Source organism: Neolamprologus multifasciatus, chromosome 7 (genome assembly GCF_963576455.1).
Source record: "Neolamprologus multifasciatus chromosome 7, fNeoMul1.2, whole genome shotgun sequence".
Lineage (NCBI taxonomy): Eukaryota > Metazoa > Chordata > Actinopteri > Cichliformes > Cichlidae > Neolamprologus > Neolamprologus multifasciatus.
In genome coordinates, this window is record NC_140445.1 from 36,763,329 (window position 1) to 36,784,997 (window position 21,669).

At 38.3% G+C, this 21,669-nt stretch overlaps 1 protein-coding gene across 2 annotated transcripts; it reads right to left on the minus strand.

Annotated features, from left to right (window-relative positions):
- Positions 1-21,545, minus strand: slc71a2a (solute carrier family 71 member 2a). Of its 2 annotated transcripts, XM_085168487.1 has the most exons (12): positions 21,222-21,545; positions 13,129-13,227; positions 12,020-12,082; positions 11,634-11,761; positions 10,828-10,942; positions 10,417-10,635; positions 8,658-8,771; positions 7,005-7,076; positions 5,290-5,402; positions 5,055-5,152; positions 4,741-4,904; positions 1-3,173 (listed from the first exon to the last, which is right to left on the minus strand). In XM_085168487.1, the coding sequence occupies exons 1-12, from the start codon at positions 21,237-21,239 to the stop codon at positions 2,901-2,903; spliced, it is 1,476 nt and encodes a 491-aa protein (XP_085024613.1). In that variant the 5' UTR covers positions 21,240-21,545; the 3' UTR covers positions 1-2,900. The 2 variants fall into 2 exon arrangements, with proteins under 2 accessions (XP_085024613.1, XP_085024612.1); XM_085168486.1 differs by lacking the exon at positions 21,222-21,545 and having other exon boundaries at positions 13,129-14,816.
- Positions 21,546-21,669: the final 124 nt, after the last annotated feature.

The window sequence follows — 21,669 nt, forward strand, 5'->3', positions numbered from 1 at the left end:
TGTTGTTGAACTGCTTTTATTTCCAATAACCAACGACTGGCTCGTACACTTCCAGACAAGACGATAGACAATGTGTATTTACAGCGTACGACCCATGTACACGTGTCCTGTCCATGTACAATATTTACACTGTAGAGTCAGCTGGACTGCTGGTGAAGGAACTGAGTGTATGCAGTGGAGGATCAATTAAACCTCAGTGTGTTCACATACACACTAATATCCTGGCTAGGATCTGGGCTCTGTTTGTACTTGAAACTCAGTCACCCTGAAATGAATTTTAGAGTTCATTTAATGAAGAAGGCTAAAAAAAAAGCAGATAAGGTAGCTTTTATCCAGCACCATTTGATTTTGTTAAGGTGGACCTATTCTGCTTTTCTGTTTTTCCAAGTGACAAATGTTTATAATAAATAAAGCCAAAGTCTCAAACATTGAGGTCAGTGTATGTGCAAGCAAGTTTAAACGGCTCTAAGTGTTTGGTACGGATGTTTTTTTCTGCTCTTCGCTCTGTATGATGTCAAAGAGAGGGTCCTTATATGGTTATCAGCATAGAAGCCCCACCCACATACTGGTCAAGTCTTTGTTAGCGAGGGGAAGCCAATCAGAAAAAGGCTGGCTCACTCAAAGACCTTGGTAAAAATAAGAAAAATGATTGGACTTCCCAATACGATTTAGCCATGAGTTTGGCTAAGATTTAAAGTAAAAGATCAACTTAGCTGTGAATCATGCAAAACTGAAGTTGAAGAGTAATACATACAGAGCTGGAAATGAGTAGAACAGGCTCAGGTAAAATAGATGCTTCATGGTCTAAAAATGACCAAATATATGCTTAATGGGAAAGTGCGAGTTTCATCTGTTTCACACTCGATGCCATGAGAGGAAGAAAATACTTATCCTTGCAATCTAAAAATATTTCAGCTTTAAGACAAAATATGTTTGATCCCAATAAGCTGACTTTCTCCTGTAGGGTGTGGACATTAGCCAGAAATGGAAGACAAGCTTATTGTTAGCCGAGATAGAACCAAAAAAAATAAAAAATAGGAGCAAGGACTTCCTGGTAAATTCAGAAAATGTGCCATTTTAACTCCACTCCAGGTACTGGTCGTACTCCTCTTCCTAACTTCTGCTGTTTGGGTGAATATTTGTGCCTTTTTTTTTGTGTGTGTGTGTGCGTGTGGAGGGGGGGGTTTACGCATAAGAATGACTGGTCTGCAGTGGTTAAGGCAAAAAATCTGTTTTACTTTTCTTAACAGGAGGTACTTCCTGTTAATTTTAAGTTTGAGTAAATTAAAACCTGATGTGTTTTTTCGGTTGGTTTTTTTTTGCAGAAAGTCAAAACCTGTTTGGTGGGTGAAACTTTAAGTTTCACATAAATACTGATCATTGGGATACTAGTGTGCAGATAAATATAATCAGGTGTAAGAACGAGAAAATGGACTGGTTGTCCGTGTGACCTGAATGAATTTAAAAATGACTGTTGGTCTTGTATAACAGTTTAGCTGCGTAGTCGAACCACCCCACCCTCATCCCACTGAGCTACCACACAACCACAACAAGCAAGCCAATCCCACAGTTCAGTGACAATATATACAAACCATAATATCATTCACATGTACATTTACATTTTAAGGTCATAAAGCCAGTCACTATGTACACTCTGTGCCATTTATACACTTTTAAACTCAGCATACGTTGGAAATCTTCTCTAAAGCTCTTGTAGAATCTCTCTCCGGTGCTTCAAGTATAAGTTCATTCACAGGAATTATCACTGCTGCCAGGGGAAACACATACACCTCGTGTCGGCAGTATTTTTGCAAGTTAAAAGTAAAACTTGCATAAAAATACAGGGAGGCAAAGCACCCAGTTGAAGAGAAGAAGACAGGCAAAGACACTGGGTGGCCACAGGTACAGCCGTGTGAGGATGTTCCCACTGCCAGCAGCACTTTTATAAAGTGACTTTGAAAGATAAAAAAATAAAACACAAGTGATGGAAGATAAGAAAAACAAGGTTGATTGTGAGGTAGAGTCACAAACTGGTACACTAAAGTGGGAAAAATAAAAGTAAAATCTATGTGGTGAAGAGGCTCTGTTGAGAATAAAAGTTTTTAAAAAATTATCTGCATCTTTTGGATCGCCTGAGCTTTAGTTTTGCTCTGGTTTACATTTAAAGAAGGAAAGAAACAAAAAGATTAAATTGATATTTCAGGTGGTTGACTCGTCTCTCAGCTTGTCACATTCACACCTCAGTTAGCACTCTTAGTTCATAGCAAGTAAGATACTGTACAATTAAAAAAAATTTAAAAAATAGCATTACCTGTAACTAAAAAAGAAACCTTAACAACAACAACAATAAAAAGAGAGAGTATAAATCAACACAGATGTTTTGGCTGCCTTAAATACGATGCAGACGTGTTTCTTTTGTACGAGAACCAGAGAAAAACACAGCGTCAGAATGATACAGCTAAAAGGTAAAAACACCTTTTCTTAAAGATTAAAGATAAACAAAACCCTTCAGTGAAAACCTCAAATATACTTTCTGTTAAAGTGGGCGGATCCTAAACCAGACACGCCTCCTCCATTAAAAAAAGCCAAAAAAACAAAAAACTACACAAAACTTGGTCCCTCCTCTTGTTTCCTGTCAGGCAACTAATCGTCTTTGATTCCTCTCTCCGATCGCATGATGACATCTTGTCCGCAGCTCTTTGACGAATCATTACCTCACTGGTCACATGATGTCACAGATCTGTGAATAAAAATGTTAGTCCCACCTTCCAGCAAATAGCTCCCTCCAGCCAATCAGTAAAAGTACACTTAGTTCTGCCGGACGGCAAAAAAAATGTGTTCTTTGTTACAAAGCGTCACTCGATCACACCACGCCTTTAGCCCCGCCCTCCACTTGTCCATCAAACGATGCTGTCGTGCAGCAGCGGTTCAAAGTCCGCGTCGCAGGCTGCGGGCGGGCTCTCCTCATCGCTGCCTGGCAGCGGCGTGTTGATGTGGACACCGGCCAGCGAGGACATGGACTCTTTACTGTCTGGGTGGGGCTTGTCATTGAGGGACAGCTGGGAGGAAGAGGAGGAGCAGGAGGTTTTCTCAGGGATGAAGAGAGCGACAAGGAAAGCGATGACCACGGTGCATGCCCCTAACAGGAAGGGCGGGCCTGGGATTAGTGCTCGCTAGGAGAAAGGGAGAAAAAGAAAGCTAATTTCAACAACAAAGCACATTTAAGTGTAGTTAATTACTGACATGAGGATGGAGTCACCTGCTAATTTTAAGCCTAAAATAGCCAATCGTGTGAATTACAAAAAAAATTAAAATCACTGTACAATTGGTATGAAGGGAGACACTATCCTTACAGACCAAAACCACTTCTCTGTAGCAGACTGTAAACTTGTTTACTTTTGCTGTAAAGTTGCATTTTGCAAGCCACCTCAAGTGGCCATTAGAGGAACTGCAGTTTCTGGCACATTCAGTTTACAGCCCTTAAGACTTCTCCTTGGCTTGTGTTACTTTTAAATTGTTGTGGAAAACACATCTAGATACAATCAATGACTCCATGACATCACCAGAACCTAAATAAAGGTTCAATAGTATGAAAATGTCTTTATTTATTTCAAATGGCTGTATGGAATTAAGTTCCCTCATCCCGCACTTTTCCTGTGAATGTTGAAGATGACCACATCCCAGTTTTAAAGCCCCAACTTTTTAAGATGAGTTAGGTCATTTTCTCATTGGCCTCTTTGCAGTCAGACTTCTTATTGGGACCATAGAAGGCTAACCCTGCTGGCTACTAAAGATAATGCTGATTTAAGGCACTACAGCACAGACCTGGAAGCCATAACTGTTCCAAAAGCGACGGGCTTCTCCACTAGTACCCACTTGACTTGACTGTTCCCAGTTTTGGTGAAAACAATAGAGAATGTCAAGGAGATGATGTACCTGTTGCTCTGTCTATGGCTTTTTGTCAGACTCAGGGATCACAATGCTGTTTTTTTTGTATAGCCATTTACCTTGTTGGTAACCTACTTGTTGTTCCTAGAGTATTTAAAAGTAGAATGGGAGGGAGAGCCTTCAGTTTTCAGGCCCCTCTTCTGTGGAACCAGCTTCCAGTTTGGATTCGGGAGACAGACACTATCTCTACTTTTAAGATTAGGCTTAAAACTTTCCTTTTTGCTAAAGCATATAGTTAGGGCTGGACCAGGTGACCCTGAATCCTCCCTTAGTTATGCTGCAATAGATGTAGGCTGCCGGGGGATTCCCATGATGCATTGAGTTTTTCCTTTCCAGTCACCTTTCTCACTCACTATGTGTTAATAGACCTCTCTGCATTGAATCATATCTGTTATTAACCTCTGTCTCTCTTCCACAGCATGTCTTTATCCTGTCTTCCTTCTCTCACCCCAACCAGTCACAGCAGATGGCCGCCCCTCCCTGAGCCTGGTTCTGCCGGAGGTTTCTTCCTGTTAAAAGGGAGTTATTCCTTCCCACTGTCGCCAAAGTGCTTGCTCATAGGGGGTCATATGATTGTTGGGCTTTTCTCTGTATCTATGAAGCGCCTTGAAGCGACATTTGTTGTGATTTGGCGCTATATAAATAAAATTGAATTGAATTGAATTGAATTGAATTACCTTGTTGCCAGGTTTTAAAAATGCTGGTTTTGAATTTTTTTCCAGAAGTCACTAGAAGTAAGTAGGCACTAGCGAAAAAGAGGCATTATTGTCAGGATTGGAGTGCATGCTGTACCTCAGTGGGACTGTGCAGTGGCAGGGGGTCGATGTTGTAGTCTCCCTGGATGGGGTCCATGGAGTTAAACTCGACGTTGAAGAGAAAGAAGATGAATCCGTACAGAGCAGGGCCGAGGCCGTTACACAGACCTCTGATGCCTGTGATCATCCCCTGCACTACGCCTGCAACAGGGCGGAAGAAGAAAGGTCATGAAGGCGCAGCAATGTAAGAGTTATTTTACTTCCTGGTTAAGTAACAAAAACTACAATCTGAAACATCTATTACACAACAGTGACCTACTGAAGTGAGAGAGGACAGATTTTATTTGTCACCTTGTTTATCGGGATCAGCTGACTGTGACACCAAAGCAGAAACTGCTGGGAAGGTGATGGAGGACATCGCTGCTACAGCACCTGCAGCCCACATCATCCTGTTGCAAATATACATATTTATACTTGGTTAAAGATGTGCATATCTGGTCTTTTTGTGAGTTGGAACTTAAAGCAAATACCAACATGTAGTGTAAATAATTGCCTGCTACACAAGCACACACTCAGGAACTCTCACCATGGCTCTGATCCAAAGCCGTACCAGGCCAGCTGAAGGATCTGGAAGCCCAAACCTAACAGAACAGTGTTTTTAGTACCCAGAGTTCTCATCAGCAGAGTGAGGAAGAGAGTCTGTGGGCAAAGAGGAGATGGGAATTTACAATTATTTAACAGTTCACTAGAATTTATTAACATCTCTTATTGTAATAAGCAGTGTAAGTATAAAGTTGACAGAGAACAAGTCACCCAAGTGTGTATGTTAACTATCAGCCTAAATATTTACTGATGCACTGCTTATGAGGGTAAGTATCGGTCCGATACTGACCTAAATTACTGGATCGGATATCGGAGAGAAATAAAAAATGTAATCCGATCCATTAAATATCAAAAAAGCACCTCACAAAACTTGGCGACACGGCGAGCCGGAGCAGTGTGGTCACGTGATAGAGCGGCAGTGTGTATTTGTAGCCTGCTAGCAAACATTTCATCTCCGAGGAAGTTATCTCAGAGAGAAGTAAAGCAAGTGTGTAAGTTCATCTCTGAATGTTTGTAAAGCATTCCCGCGTTAAGCTTAACAACCGATATATAGAGCAACTGCCTCTTCTCTCTCTCTCCTGCTGCTACTTCAATCGTGAAACTGCTTAATGATCAGCTGATTTTTTCTTTTTTCTTTTCTGTCGCGAGTCCGTCTCTCTTCTTTGTTTTTGGCCCATTTCTCACCAGAAAGAGGAAACCAGCGGCTGAACAACAGCAGCACTATTAAGCTTGATAAGCTGTTGTTAGAATTTATTTAATATTACTTTCTACACCAGGATCTTTTTCTATGCAGCTGACGGCTGGTAACTGTGCAGGGGCGGATCTAGCAAAGTTTAGCCAGGGGGGCCGATAGGGCATGAACAGGGAAAAGGGGGCACAAAGACATACTTTTCTTTCTTATTCTCATTTAAAATATCTAGCTTTTAATTATTTAATAATTATCTGAATCTTACACCCAAAGTTTTAATCTGATGTAAAATGTATAGAAGTCCATTACTGTATATAGTAACTGTTAAGTCTAATATACCCTAGTACTTTTTAGTAGTAGTACTTTTTCCTTTGGGAAGGTACCATCTGTGCAGTCTGCAATTCTGTTGAAGAAAGATGTTGAATCTATTTAATTATTCTTGAAAAATAATTTATTTCTGTGAATTTTTTTCACCCTGCATCAAATTAAAGTTGATTACATTGATTAAGCATCATGAGGAAGAGGGTGGTTCCCTATTTTCTTTTGCTGGGAGTTTGCAACCCTATTAGTTAGGTTGCTTAATATTTCTGCTAAGTACTCTTTAAAATACCAGAATAGGGAGGATGGGGTAGGTTTAACTTTATTAGATTGATCAGTGTTGCTGATCTATGAAATATTTTGGGTGCAGTGTGTTTTTTTTACATACAGGTATAACAGAATAGCTTTAGTGTTGTTGTTGTTTTTTAACTTGAGTATGAACTTATACAAAAAGCAGCAAGATATTAAAAAAAACAGTTTTACTGATTAAAAAACACACTATATCGGATTCATATCGGTATCGGCAGATATCCAAATTTATGATATCGGTATCGGACATAAAAAAGTGGTATCGTGCCATCTCTAATGGAAACTAAAATAAAACAGCAATTTTTTCAATTATATCCTAATGTGTGTGTAAAATAGGCTTATATTTAAAAGGGGTAATAAATAGCCTCTAATGTGTTGGTTACCTGAGCTACAATGGACAGAATGCCCACAACTCCTATAAAAACAGCGAGGGTCGTTGAGGAGAAGTTTATGACCTGGAAAGAGACAAGAAATTATTTTTATTGATACTATATAAGACAACATAATTTTGTTCCACATTTTTAATTGATAAAACAAGAGAATTGCAGCTCAACATGGGTCAAGTGGGTAGTGAATTAATTCTGAACATATAGTTAAGATCAAAGTAAGCGGGTATTCACCCATCAAAAGAGTTGCAGGAAATCAGCAACTTCCAGCAACAAAGGAGACAGGAACCATTGCCGATGCAAAGTGGACAGGTCAGCTTTTAGGTGAGCAACAACTACCAACGCAGCAAGACAAATCTGATGATTAGAGTTGTGATTCAAGACCTGAGTGGGTTGCAGATGGTTTTCAGATTTCAAAATGGATATGGCTGCATGTAAGAGTTACACAATGAAATAGACTCACGAGCAAATTATATGTGGATGGACTTCCGGCATTTGACTTGAATTTTGCAAGATGATCTGACAAAAATCTAGTTCTTTATAGTACTATGTTCAGAGTAAATGTTTGGAATGATTCCAGTATAAAAACCTAAGCTTCATGCTCTGCCAAGAGCTCCACTTAATAAATAAGATGATATCATATGCATAAAAACCAACATTGCAATGTTCAGTTGAAAAGCTGATATTTATGTACAGAGGAAATTGCAAAGGCCCTGATCTAGGCCCACAAATCTATGATTCATTAATTTTGTCTTACCTAAATTTGTTTGTACTCTATGAATTCATTTATGACTCCCTCAGAACATGAAGGTCTAGCTGACTTAGAAAAGTAATTCACACAACTTTCAACTAACTACTGCTTATAGTGATTATGATTATTTTTGCAGTTTGGTCATTTACAATTTTCCAAAACACCATAAGCCATAAAGTCTCAGAATTAGAATTAAATGCATAAAATAAGACATAAAGAAAACCTATTCTTACAGGTGTTATCCAATCTTATCTTCTTCATTCATTAAAAACTTCCATCCTTGCTGGATGTCATCACTTATAGTCTGATTTCTTGAAACTGGATTTCAGTGAATTTCTAACAGATCAGTTGCGCCTATTCTGGCATCCTCCTCGAACACTATTGTTCCAGTTTATTCAGTCAGATTTTCTCCTGGTTTTTTAGCTCAGCGTGTGGTCTTCTGTCTTATATCGCCACCTCTTTCTCAATTTCACCTCAAGGTAAACATGTCTCACTATGAAGAGACATGTAAGTGTACAGATTGCACATCGAGTTTCCACGAGCTCACTGATTTCAAATAATTCACTAATTTATGCACGGTAGTATAAACAAAAAAGGCCAGTGTGAAAGGTTTATGAATCTGTCAGTTACTTTGCACATATACTTCTTTTTTGTGCAGGGTAAGAACATTTTTACACACATATTTCTGAATGAGGAACATTTAATGTAAAGACAGACACAAAAGAATGGCTGACCGTTGATGCAGCAATGTGATTTGTGCCTTAAGTGTTTCACGCTACAGCTAATGACCCTGTCTGCTGTGTGACTGTTGGTAGATTCGTGGTAATAGTATCCTTAACAACATCCATACCAGCATTGACGCTAATATTCTTGGAAAATGAGTGCATCAGGTGGCTCACCTGTCTCAGGTAAAGGAAAAAACTGGAGTACTGTCCGGCCTCAGGTAGGTAAGACAGGAACACGGTGATACAGATCAGTAAGACTGTGGAGTCCTGACCCACCTTCCTCAGAGACTGAAGGAGAGAGAGAAAGAAAGAGAGAGGGACAGAGAGACAGGAAATACAACACCGAGGCTGTCAGATGATCAGTTAGTCTTCAGTTAGTGTCTGGGATTCAAAGGGTCAATGTTACAGGTTCTGACGTGCAAATGACTTGCATCTCATTTCTCTTTATTCCCCCCCAGCAGAAACGAGCTGTCATGCATTATATAATGTTATAGCATCATTAAATTATTAAAATAAAGTTACTGTGTTGAGGAACATTGCGGTGCCTTCGCCCACGTCTCCACTTTATATACTATGTCCAAAAACAGAAGAGAGTCAAATCACTGAGGAAAGGCTTCATGCAACTACAAAATAGACCAGAGTTAGGGCTGGGCGATATGGCCTAAAATCCATATCACGGTATAATTTGAAGCACGTGCGGTAACGATATATATCGCCATATATTCTTTTCTTCTGTATAACGTATTTTCCACACTATAAGGCACACTTAAAATCCTTTAATTTTCTCAAAAATCGAGAGTGTGCCTTATGTATGAATTCTGGTTGTGCTTACTGACCTCGAACCAATTTTGGCGTGCAGAAATCTGTTAAAAAATGTTTTAGTACAACTTTGGTAAGCCGCACTGCTTGATGGATTGTCAGAGCATTACGGCTGCCATAGTGAGGAGCTTCGCAGAGTAATCTGGGTCCAAAACTCCGTCTGCTTCAGGTCCCAAAGTCAAAAGAACACTGAGAGTTAAAAACGGTCTAAATACTTTCATCTTTAATAAAATCATCAGCGTTGCTGCTTTACCAGGTGTAACAATTGAGTTTAACATCCAGGCATCCATAAAAACAGAATTTATTAAATTTAACGGAGTTAGAAGTTAACAGGAAGTTAGTTTCCACCTAAATATGACGTACCATGTTCTGACTGAGAGATTTTTGAAACAAATTAAAACGTACAGCTCTGCTATCACTTCCAACATAAATGAAGACAGAAAACTAAAAAGCAGTGGCGTTTGCAGGGTTACTGAAGTTGGACTACCTGGTATATAATGTTGTGCTACGTGATTGCTAGCGACACAGCTGTGTTAGCATAACATTAGCACAGTGAAGCTGGAGGATGAACGCCAACTTTTTTCCACTCGATAAAAGTTAACGTGAGGGATTCTGGTGGTCAGGGACAAATGCAATCGCATAGCAGGATGCTATACACGGGCCAAACTTCAGTCAGGAGAACAACTGAGATTATTCATCCACAATACAAGGTTAGTTATTAATATACTGCAACAACATGGGAATAGAGCAGCTGCGAGAGAATTCAACATTAATGAATCAATGTTATGGAAGTGTAGGAAGCGCAGTTTTTGGCTTTCCCCATATTTCAAAAGTGCTTCATCTCTTTGCTATGACTGTCGCCCGGCATAATTTGCAGATGATAATGGTTGAAGCCGCTACGATGCTTTTGACCAAAACAGGCGCAGCTTGATGACATCATCAACATGTGCTATCACAGTAGAGCGATATAGTCAAAATCTCTATCGTTGGCCAAATTCATATTGTTTCTATCGTATATTGTTTCTATCGCCCACCCCTAACCAGAGTAATCTGATTTGAGCTCATTATTTAACCAGCTAATCAAATATGGTTCTGTAAACGATTAGTTACTCACAGCAAATGGGTCGGCCTGCTCCCAGGAAATGGGCGTCCCCCAGCTGCTGAGCCTCATCTTGTCGGGCAAAGACTCGGGCACGGCCAGCAGGATGAAGCAGATGTCAGCCAGAGCGATCAGCGTGGCCACCAGAACCACCAGATTGTCCCCGTACCAGGCGGAAAGGTACGCTCCGATGGCCGGGCTCGTCACCAGGCTGGCTGCAAAGGTGGCCGACACCTGAAGGGATGAATTTCAACAGAACACAGCTCAGGTATTTTTCTGTCCTGACTCATGTCTGCACACAGATTAAGCTGATCTGTCAGTTTCTTTTCGTGTAAGATTCAGTTTCAGGAATTCAATACCATCAACAGTCTGTCTGTCTGCCTGATGCACTGTTTGATTTTAGGGGTGTACATTAGGACTCCTTACCAGACCATAGGCTGTACTCCTCTCTCTCTCATCCGTAACATCGGCAACGTAGGCGAAGATGACTGAGAAAGTCACGGAGAAAGCTCCAGACATGGAGATCATGGCGAAGTACCACCTGGAGGAAGTGAAAAATAGATTCAGTTTCAAGAAGACTGATACGAGAATTTAAACTCGTCAAATGAAATTGAATTGAATTGAATTGAATTTTATTATTTGCTTCGAGCCCTGTGTACAGGAGCTGCATGCTAAAAGATCTTTTGTTAAAAGGGTTGGCGTAATAAGCAAATGCTTCAGCCAATACCTTTTGATTAGCCTTGTCTCATGCTTTCTTGCTTTGTGGTAAATCTTTGTTCTGTCTTCACTGAGATATTTGAATGCTAATCAATAAAAACATATCACTCAAAACTTCTCTGACTCTCTAAATGACGGAAATCCAGCAGTGAATTGATTTTTGACAGGCACACTGAAATATTTCATTAAAAGATTGATTATTTCACTCAGGTCGGATCCATTAGAGCAGCAGTTCCTAACCTTTTACATCTGATGTAACTGCCCAACAACACTGTTTATGTTCAACTGCATAATGCTGTATACATTTTAAACTCAATATCAACTAGTTTGAACTCTTTGTGTCTCAGTTTAATCAACAATGTTACTTAAGATTCTAACTCACATTTCAATTGCTTGAAATCTTGTTATTTCAACTATTAATTTGTGTTAGCTCAGAAGGTAAATGCTAGCCATACTTTCCGATGTAACATTTTTTAGTCATAATATTATTGCAGCAGAGAATATTAGAGTCCTACCAGGGGCTGAGCCTCATCAGAGGGATTGGGGCACAGGTGAAGAAGACGGTGACCAAAAGGAAGGACCGCCTGCCCCATACATCTGACAACGCACCAATCAGAGGTGCAGACATGAATGACAGCAGACCCTAGAAAGGCGGAGTCAATGATAAAAATTGTTTAAAAAAGTTGCATCAACAGTGAAATATGCCATGCTTGATTCATCTTTTATTCATGATCAGTTTTCTGTCATTATTACTCATTATTGCTTATCACGCCTAAAGTCTAGATATCGTTCAAAAATGACTCATTTCATTGTAGCTATTTTCCTAAATCACTGTCACACCCGTTTAATCTGTATAGCATCAACAGAATGAGTCACAAAATGGAAAAGTTGAGTTTCTTACCTTCACGCCCTGAATGAGTCCATTCATCAGGAATGTGTGCTGGGGAAATGTTTCATGCAAAACCTACGAAAAAAGGTACAACACCATCACGGATGAAACAGTATGAAGCAAGGTACAGAACGTATGCAGTTAGAGCTGGAAAGTCTTGGACAACTTTCACAATTTTTCATTAAAAACTATTAAAAATAAAACAAACAAGTCACCGGAAATAAGGCTCTGTGTATAAAAATAACAGTAATTTCTCATTGGTTAATGCAAAGTTTTTTTTAACCCCTCAAATTACATCTTATGATCTATACTTCATTCACACACTGACATATTTAATTTCCAAAGTTTAAAATTTAACTCATCTTGATCTGCAACATATATGCTATTTATGTACTTTGGAACACAAAGGACTAAGATACACCTGCTGATCTTACAAACAATCACAGCCAAATTTCCCAGATTAAGGTTTAAGTCTAGTCCCAAACTTAAAGAAAGACTCAGTGGAGATCTCCACTGAAAATATTTATGGTCTAGGACTGGGAAACACACACAATCAAAACACATAAAATTACTCTGATATTCTTTTACCATATTTAGATTTGTATTATTTTAATGCTTTCAAATGCATGTAGATGAGATTTGTTAATACAAAATCACTACTTTTCCTAATGCTTTACATTTTGACAAACCTACATTCACAAAGCCAAACCCTCTTCCAGAGAACAGAATAAAGACTGGATTACTACCAAAGGATTTATTTTGGTTGTAATAGGGGTTTTGTCCCATATTGATGTAAAATAGCCATATAGTGCCAGTCAGATTTGAAAAGGACAATCCAATAATATAGATTTTTCAACATCTTCTTCTAACTATAAACAATATAGCTCAGTATTAATTCAGTAAGTGCTATTTCCATTGTAAAATACAAAGCAGACCTGGAAAAACAGACTAACAGTGAAAAGGACACTGACACCATCTCTGCAATAATGCTGCCTACACAGCATGACACAGCAAATTTTTTATGTCATCATTTCTTGTTCGGTCTTATTCACACGGAGGCTTTGAATGAACCGGGGTAGCTATATAGATGTTAATGTAAAAAACCAATTGGTGTTACTCACAGTGAGCATGGGTGTGGTGAGTAAACCCCAGGAGAAAAACTCCAGGAAGATCACCACCACGGCATGATACACGCTGGGCCTGCCGATGCCCTGCTGGAGCTGAAACGAAAGAGAAACAACACAGACATGTGTCATATGATCACGAATGGATTTTAAGGTGGTATTTCAGCAGGACTTTAAACAATCATCCATCGAGTTTTAATGGTTTCCCTTCGTTCCAGGCCCTTATTTTGTGTTTTTTGGTACAAAAATCAGCTTTCACAAACAGACGCTGGTTACCTGCCATTTTTTTGTCTCAACATGACATTATCATCATCACATGGTAATGTTGTTGAGAGCGGGGACTGTTTCCAACATTATTCCCTAGGGTCTGACATCTAAGATTTGCCAGTGAATACTGAAATTATTGACACATCAAGTCAGAATTTATGTGCAAAATATTTGCAAAAATTCATGTAAAATCTTTTGTTTCTTCTTGCGTTCCAGAGCTAAAACTTCACATGATAAAAAAATGATTCTCGTGTCTTCCAAAATTAGGTTTTACTAATAAATCCGTGTCTACTTAATAAGGTTGCAACATGCCGCTGAGAGACAGCAGCCTACGATTGTCATCTCTTCTCCACCTACCTGGTACCCCTCTTATTTAGCGAATTATGTGAGCCATCACCACAGGTTGAGGCCACCATTACAACAAATGCCACCAGATAAAGGTGAACCACTGGAACACAAACGAATCTTCGTCGCACTCATACGAACCAAAGATTTTGCATTCCTGCAAACAAATAACAGCGTTACAATCCTTCCTCAAGCACAGTACCAGCCGCTGTCATTTTCTTCTCGCTTCGCCAAGGCTGCATGGCCAGAAGCATGAAAAGCAAATCATCATGGTCGTCGTTAAAGCTTGGACCAGCGTGACTATGAACCAGACTTGGTGTGAGGCAAGATTTGCGTTTGTTTTTAACTGGATTTCAGTGTTTTAGAAGCATAAACCGAGGTAATGGTTTTGTGGAAGAGATAAACACATAGGGTTAAATAAGACACTTTTTATGGCAGACAGGTAAAACTGCAGTCTCAACTCAACCCATTTTCTAACACGTTGTAAAGATGATTAAAACACAGCGAGTATTAAAACTGGAGCACAGCACATGAAGTGATTACCAGCCGGCTGACACAGATACACAGGATTTAGGTGGCAAATTGGACCATTTTCTATATTTAGTTTGACTAAAAGCAGGTTTCACTAGCACACGTTAGAACCACATAGATTATGTGTTACTCTTGGCTGTCCTTCTGTACAAATAATTTTCATAAGAGCAGGAGTGATATGGAAAAGATTCCTGTATGACCAAATACAACGTTCTTCTTTAGTGACTCCATAAAATGACATGATAAAGAAATTATATTTGCATAATTTAAAATTATGGGTAATAACTTATTTTGTTTGTTTGTTTTTTGCAGGAATTAGCCAATTTGTGTGGCAGGTGTTGTGGGAAATAAATACTTCTAATTACCACACTAACATGTACATCATGGTTATTTGTCTTTTTAGTGTTTGTGCACAAAATATTGGAAATATTACAAAACTATAAAACTAATATCCCCCATGTGTTATGTTTATTTAAATATTGTTGTATTTCATTTATATTTTGGTGTTAAAATCATACTAGAATACTCTAAATACATAACTCATTTAATAATTCTTAATAGTTTTTATTTTTTTTAGTATTATTGAAACAAATAAAATTAATTTCTAAGTAATAACAGGAGACATTTGTCTACATAAATGTAATGTTTGTACAATTTGTGTTTAAAACAATTATAAACAGAAATGAATGAAAAGTATAAATAATGAGATTAGAACATGTCAGAAAAGTTGTCATATATAACGGAAAGATCAAAGCTTTTATAAACATAAAAAAGTGCTCATAAATAAACCACTGCGACCCCACTCGGTCATTTTGGTGCTAAAACAGTTTTAATGTCTTCTATTTTTAGACTTAAGTCACTGCTTTACCCTCATGTCCAACCTAGTTTCTGTCTGAAAAACACCTGAACTGAACTGAACTGAAAAAGTTCAGTCATCAGCACCACAACTATTAAAATAAACAATTTTTGGCTGTATGGATAAAAGAAACTCAGAGATCTGTTTTAAATAAAATGAATCTATGTGTCTCTATGATCAGGCCAGACAGAGATGAACAAATCTAGCTAAAATTTGGAAATGAACTTGGAAATCTCTGTTCAGGACTTTTTAAAGCTGAGATGCAACAAATGCTACACAAACGAGAAGAAATGGAGGGTCCCTTGAAATCTATTTTCAGTTGTGAATTTACCCCCTACTGCCCTTCCCGATTTCACTGATAAACATCTCCAAATTTTCCAGGAAAAGCTTCATAGCTAAAAAAGTATTAGATAATGATTTTTAAATCAAATCTTATTAAATATGCTGTACAGTTCTTCTTTTTCTACTTTATGAAAATTGATGAAGGGGTAGATGTGACCTTAACCCTAAACAGTGACCTGTTTAATATTAAGAAGGTAAATGATTAAATAGAGGACTCTTTGGGTAAGAGACACTTTGGCGTATCTCTGGGATTAGAATAGACATTCGACATTTCTGCTTCAGCCTAATTGCAACGGTAAATTACAGAAAAATAACCTCATTTTAACAATGATTTATTAAACTGATATTTCTAAATATTCTGGAACTCTCCCATATCTGATGTAACAGAAATAAAAAATGATATCAGTATGATTCCATTTTAAGATCGACGTCCTCTCCATTAACTGCACCCTGCTCTGCAACCTTTGAAAAAATGACCTTGGCTTGTGTTTCGATAGGGTCCTCCTGGATGCTCCAGAGACCACAGAAAATACTATTATGGCTCTCTCCCCATTACTTTAGATAGAGGTTTTAAAATAACTGCCGAGTGAGAAGAGTTTCTGGAAGCATATGAATTTTTAAAAATGCCAGCAATGAAAGCAAAAAACTGAAATACTGAAATACTCTGCTCAGTGGTTTCCACTGCAGTTAATAAGAAGAACAATAATGTTAAGTGTAATGATGCATTCACAACAGATGTTAAGCCAAGTTTTCGCGAGATTATCCCGCAGACTGTCGAGTCTCACAACGCCATCGACAATCAGATATGCAGCAAGCTTACTGTCACCATCTGAGGGCAGCTGGAGCTGAATGGTTCAACTCCATTTTTATAGAGAGAAATAGAAGAAGGCTTGGAGAAAATTGAGCAAAAATATTTCATGATTTTTATGGTAAATTCTGCATGACATAAACCATAAATTGTCTATGGTAAATAGACAATAAATGATCAAACAATAACTAAATATGAATCTAATGCTGAGCCCAGCTTTTTGGACTTGCCTGGACTTTGTCAGCATCCTGAAGTGATAAAAGGTTTAGTTTGAGGCTTTACTTGCAGAAAGATCTCTGCTGAAGCCAAAGCACATTTACTCCATAATGCTGTATTATTACACAATGCACTTAACCACCTACCTAAACATTACACAGTGGGGCTGTGTTTTTACAGATTTACTAGAGAGGTTGTAATGCATGTACCCAGATGAGCTGCAAAGCTGCCACTAGTGCTGTTGCCCTAAAGGCATTTACAGGCAGTTTCTACTAGACATGCATTAACTATGTACCTTACAACCATGCTTTCACCTTTCGCTACAATTAAATATTAAATGATGCTTTTAAACTGCATCTGCTGACTACATTAACAAACAACCCATTACTAAAAAAAGCTATTGGTCAGTTACAGTTACAGCTCATTACTAAAGAGCACACCCCAAAAACCTGACCTTTCTTATCATTGCTTCTCAAATATTGTCATTTTATCAAATTTCATTACTATTTTCTGTGTAATCATAAAAATGAAGGAGATGTGCCCAAAATGAAGCCAGACAATGTAAATGGGTAAAACAATTAATAGTTATAAACAGTTATACGCTGGGATTACTTCAACAGTTACAGTATGATGGAGCTGTGTTTTGTGCCTGAGGTTTGAGTTTTTGTATTAATATTTGGATTCCTGTGTATTTGAGTTTCTTTTGAGTTTTGTATTCTTTTTATGTATCAGATATTTCCTCATTGATTTCTTTATGATTATATTCTCACTTTAGTCTTTAGGTTTGATTAGTTTTAGTCTTGCTACCTTTGTTTATCTAGTTCCTGTTGTGATTTAAGTTAAATATAAAATTTAATTCCTGCCTCTCCTGTTTCCTCCATATCTTATTGTTAAGCTCTGTCACTGTGTTAGGTATTCCACTTTTATTTTGGTAGTCTTTATCTTTTGTATTTAGTTTTACTTCCTCTGTTATCATTGATTAGTTTCAGCTGTCTTCCAGGTGTTTCCCCTTCCCTTGATTAGCCCCAGTGTGTTTGTGTGAATATATAAGCATCAGTTTCTTTTTGTTCTTTGTCATATTGTCTGCTGTATTGTTTGCTCTAACGACCAGTTAGCAAAGTGCTCTAACAGTTACTTTGCTGATGACCTCATGGTCTTAGTGGCTAGTTTTTTATAGAACAAGATGTTCTTTTGGTAGATTTTGGTCACTTTCAGAGAGAAACAGATCATAAAGCTACATATGCTTTACACTATAGTTACCACATGTTTAATGTCACTTCACCTCCTCACTTGTTTTTCTTGCAAGTGCAATTTAAGCCTCTTACCAATTTAGTTTTCCATTTAATTGTAATTGTAGCAAATGATAGATGCATTTAGTATGTTCCCCAGGAATGTGTTACCTAATGCTTGCACTAGCATAAAATCAGTTAAATATAAGGCTAGGTATTTTGCAGACATTTTAAGTGACAAACATGACACTTCAAATAATCCAAAACTGAAACCACTATGAAAATTTGCTACAGCAAAAATAGTGACAGAAATATAACTTCCAGAGGGGTTAAATCTTTGTACAATCTTAATTTGGGGCAAGTTCTGCAAAATATGTAAGTAAATAAGTAGACAAGTGTTCTAACCAATCAAATTTGAGTTCACTTAGACCAGAGGCTCTGAAAGTGTGGAGCACGCCCCCTGGGGGGGGGGTATCAGTATGAAAAGAAAAAAAGGAAAAGAAAAAAGAACGCTTTGACACTGCTAGCATAATGCACAGGTTGTTGACGGGGCTCCCACACAAACGCAAAGCAGGAGATGAAGCATCGCCAAATATGTTTCCAAACCAACTTCCTTCCAAGCCAAAGACTAGAAAATATGATGAAGCATATCTTCCCTTTGGCTTCACCTGCACAAGTGCCGAGGTAGGTCTCCCTTGCAGAATTGGTTTTCCCTGCGTCGGGAGCACGCGCTGGGCTCTCCAAAATCACGGACAAACAGTATCCCACATTCTTGATTTTTAGTTCACAAACACTTGTTGTAATGACTAACTACTCCTGACATTTTGGAGATGTTAGCTCTTTATTCAGTAAAGTTACAGTGGGATACAAATAACATCAGGCTGATCCTGCCACGATTTGTTCCCTCGGTTCAAACCACAGACAAACAGTATCCCACAGTTGTTTATGTTTTTAAACCCATTTTGCACAGAGAGGCATTTTTTGAAAAATGTATTGGCAACAATGTTGAATATTATTACACAGGAAAAAAACCAACTACACATAAAATAATTACACCGTGACGCCTCTGCCTTTCTAAATGGAGGGACAGTAAATCTGTGTGTATATGTAAGTGTGTAAAACCTGAAGATAGTCAGATTAACACTAACAGTATGTTGTCTCTATCTGCCATTCATCTCATGTAAACAATAATGTGGCGCACAGCATGACGTGAAAAAAGGCACATACCTTTGACGAACTCTGTATTCCTCGTCATGTAATACAGACATAAATGCAAAAACTGAGTTTTAAACAATCTAAATTTTTGGTGATTCGAAAACGCCGTTTAAGTGTGGACAAAAGGCCCAAACGCATAGAAACAGCTGCGTTTTCAAAAATACCCGTGTAGGTGTACTCGCGATCATTTTTTCAAAAAAAGTTTGGGAACCACTGACTTAGACAATGACTTAAAATAACTAAATAAATAGGTGCCCTGAGGCAATTGAAGATGGCAGCCGATTTGCAAGACTTGTTTCTAGAAGGTCTTCGGGTCATTTTTGTAAGAAGAAAATCATAGAGGACTGACTCTGTTTGCTCCATCTCTCCAAAACTTGGGAATTTCTTTGAGTTAGGTCTCCCACAACTGCTCCCGTTGATGTCAGTGGTTTCACCTTTGGACTCAGCAATTTAATTTTTTTTTTTTTAATTTTTGAGTAAGGCAGCAGGGATGTACAGCTCTATTGGCTAAAAATTGGCTATATTAAAAATAATTAGTATCAAGTTTTTGTACCACATATCTTGGATTCAACTTAATGAACTTGATAGTGATTATTCAAAGATACTGATTATTAACAAGGTTAGGATTACGACAGTTATTAATTATAACAAAGACTTCTTTGTCTCACTCTGGAATAAACAACAAAAAACCCCAATAAACAAATTTTATCTCTCATGACAAAACCATCATTTTAAACAACCCATTAATGAAGCAATCTTAGCTAATCTTGTGCACCATATACATTATATATGTATATATATATATATATATATATATATATATATATATAATGTGTATGTGTATATATATATATATATATATATATGTTTCAGTGATTTCCACTGAGAAGCAATGTAATCATTCAGCTTGTTAAATATGAGAAAATAGTGGAAAATTATACTGTAAATTATAGGTGACGCATTCAAGCGAAAAGCTTAAATCCAAAAAAATTATTTCTACTTAATGGTACCAGTTTAAATTAAACTCATTTATTATTGTCTATTATTGTTTGTGTTCAGAGACACTTTGGTGATAAACCACTAAGAAACATATTTATGAGGATCGCTTTGTTTGCCTGAGATAAATAGTAACAAACAAATTGTAGTCTGAAATATCTGTGAAGGCAGATGCTTTCCCTTTAAGGCAGAGGTCCTTCTGGCCTCTCAGTACTCTTAATTTTGGCACGCCTTGATCACCATACATCAAACAATTATTCCCATTGATTAAACTTTAATTACTTGGCCTGGAAAATATCAGAAAACAGCGAATGGTCTGTCCATCACAGGTGATGTATTTATGCCCCAAACAATACTACTGCTGTTTTATTCCTGGTTTATTATTGTCTTAAATCTTCTCATCAGATTTCTCCCAGATATCTTCTTTCCCTACTAAATCTGAATATATTCATTTCACCAAGGAAGAAAAGCAGCAAATCTCAGAAAATTGTTCACACTTGCATCACAATCACTGGCGGTGATGGTGGGGGTCTTCAGCTTCTGTAAATGTCTGACTCGTCTTCATGAGGGATGTTAAAATGGACGCTGAGGCTGCGGAGCGATGAGTCTGCAGTGTGCGCCCTCCCCGGGTGAATTTCACGCAGGGAGCTGTTATGTAACAGCTGATGGATCCGTCCTGACCACAGCAGCATCGCACTAAGCTGCAGCCGTCTGTGTGCCACATTAAACCTGCCCTTCCTCTCCCCGTTACTGTGCACTCACCTCCAGCCATTTTGTACCAGACCTGCTCTGTCACGGCTGATTATTATTATTAATATTATTATTGCTATTATCATTTTAAAATAACAACACGGTCACTACTCAAACATCCCATTTTTGCCTTTTCCCCTTTTAGATTTGTTACGTTTTAGGTTTTTAATCATTTGAACAGTAAACACAGTAAAGTATAAACAGCAGAAATTTCCACGTTTTGTTGGCATTTTGCTGTGAAAAACACTAAAAACAATCTTCTTTTTAAAGCTGCACTGATTTGATAAACCATCCTTACGTCATGTGTTTAATTCCCTGTTATGTCATAAACATACAGCCCTTTAATTGTTTATTTATTTGCTGAGAATTGAGTATTATTATGGTTGCGTGGGTGATTGAATTGGACTGAATATACGTTACACGTCATTTATAGATATTGATTATCAATATCTAAAAATACCTGCTGGAAAAACAGAGTTGTGCGTTTATAAATGAGCAATAAAATACAAGTAAAAATGGCGGGTCGTGCACCCACCCCAGCTCCGTCCTTCATGATGATCTTCTTGACCAACAGCACTCGGCCGGTGGCTGCCGCCGGTTCCCCCGCCGTCTCTTCGCACCTGCCGCGGGTCACGAAGCATCCGTGCCGCGTGGATATCCGCGGTTCTCCGGGCGCTTCCAGGGTGTCTACTCAATGAGTCCCCACGCAGAAGCTAAAACCGAGCTAACGGAGGATAACGATTACAGAAACGGTGACCGGTAATATCCACAGCACCTCTTTCTCTGGATCCTCCGTTCTCTTCAGCACCGAAACGTCCGCAGCAGCTCGGAGACGACGTCACTTACACTCAACACCCAGAGGACTTCCGGCTGGTGCTCTTTTCACAATAAAAGCCGAACATAGTCACGTCATTCCATAGACTGTATATAAAAGATTGAGCTGTCACTGTAATGTCATAAAATTCGCATTTTGGAGCCTAAAC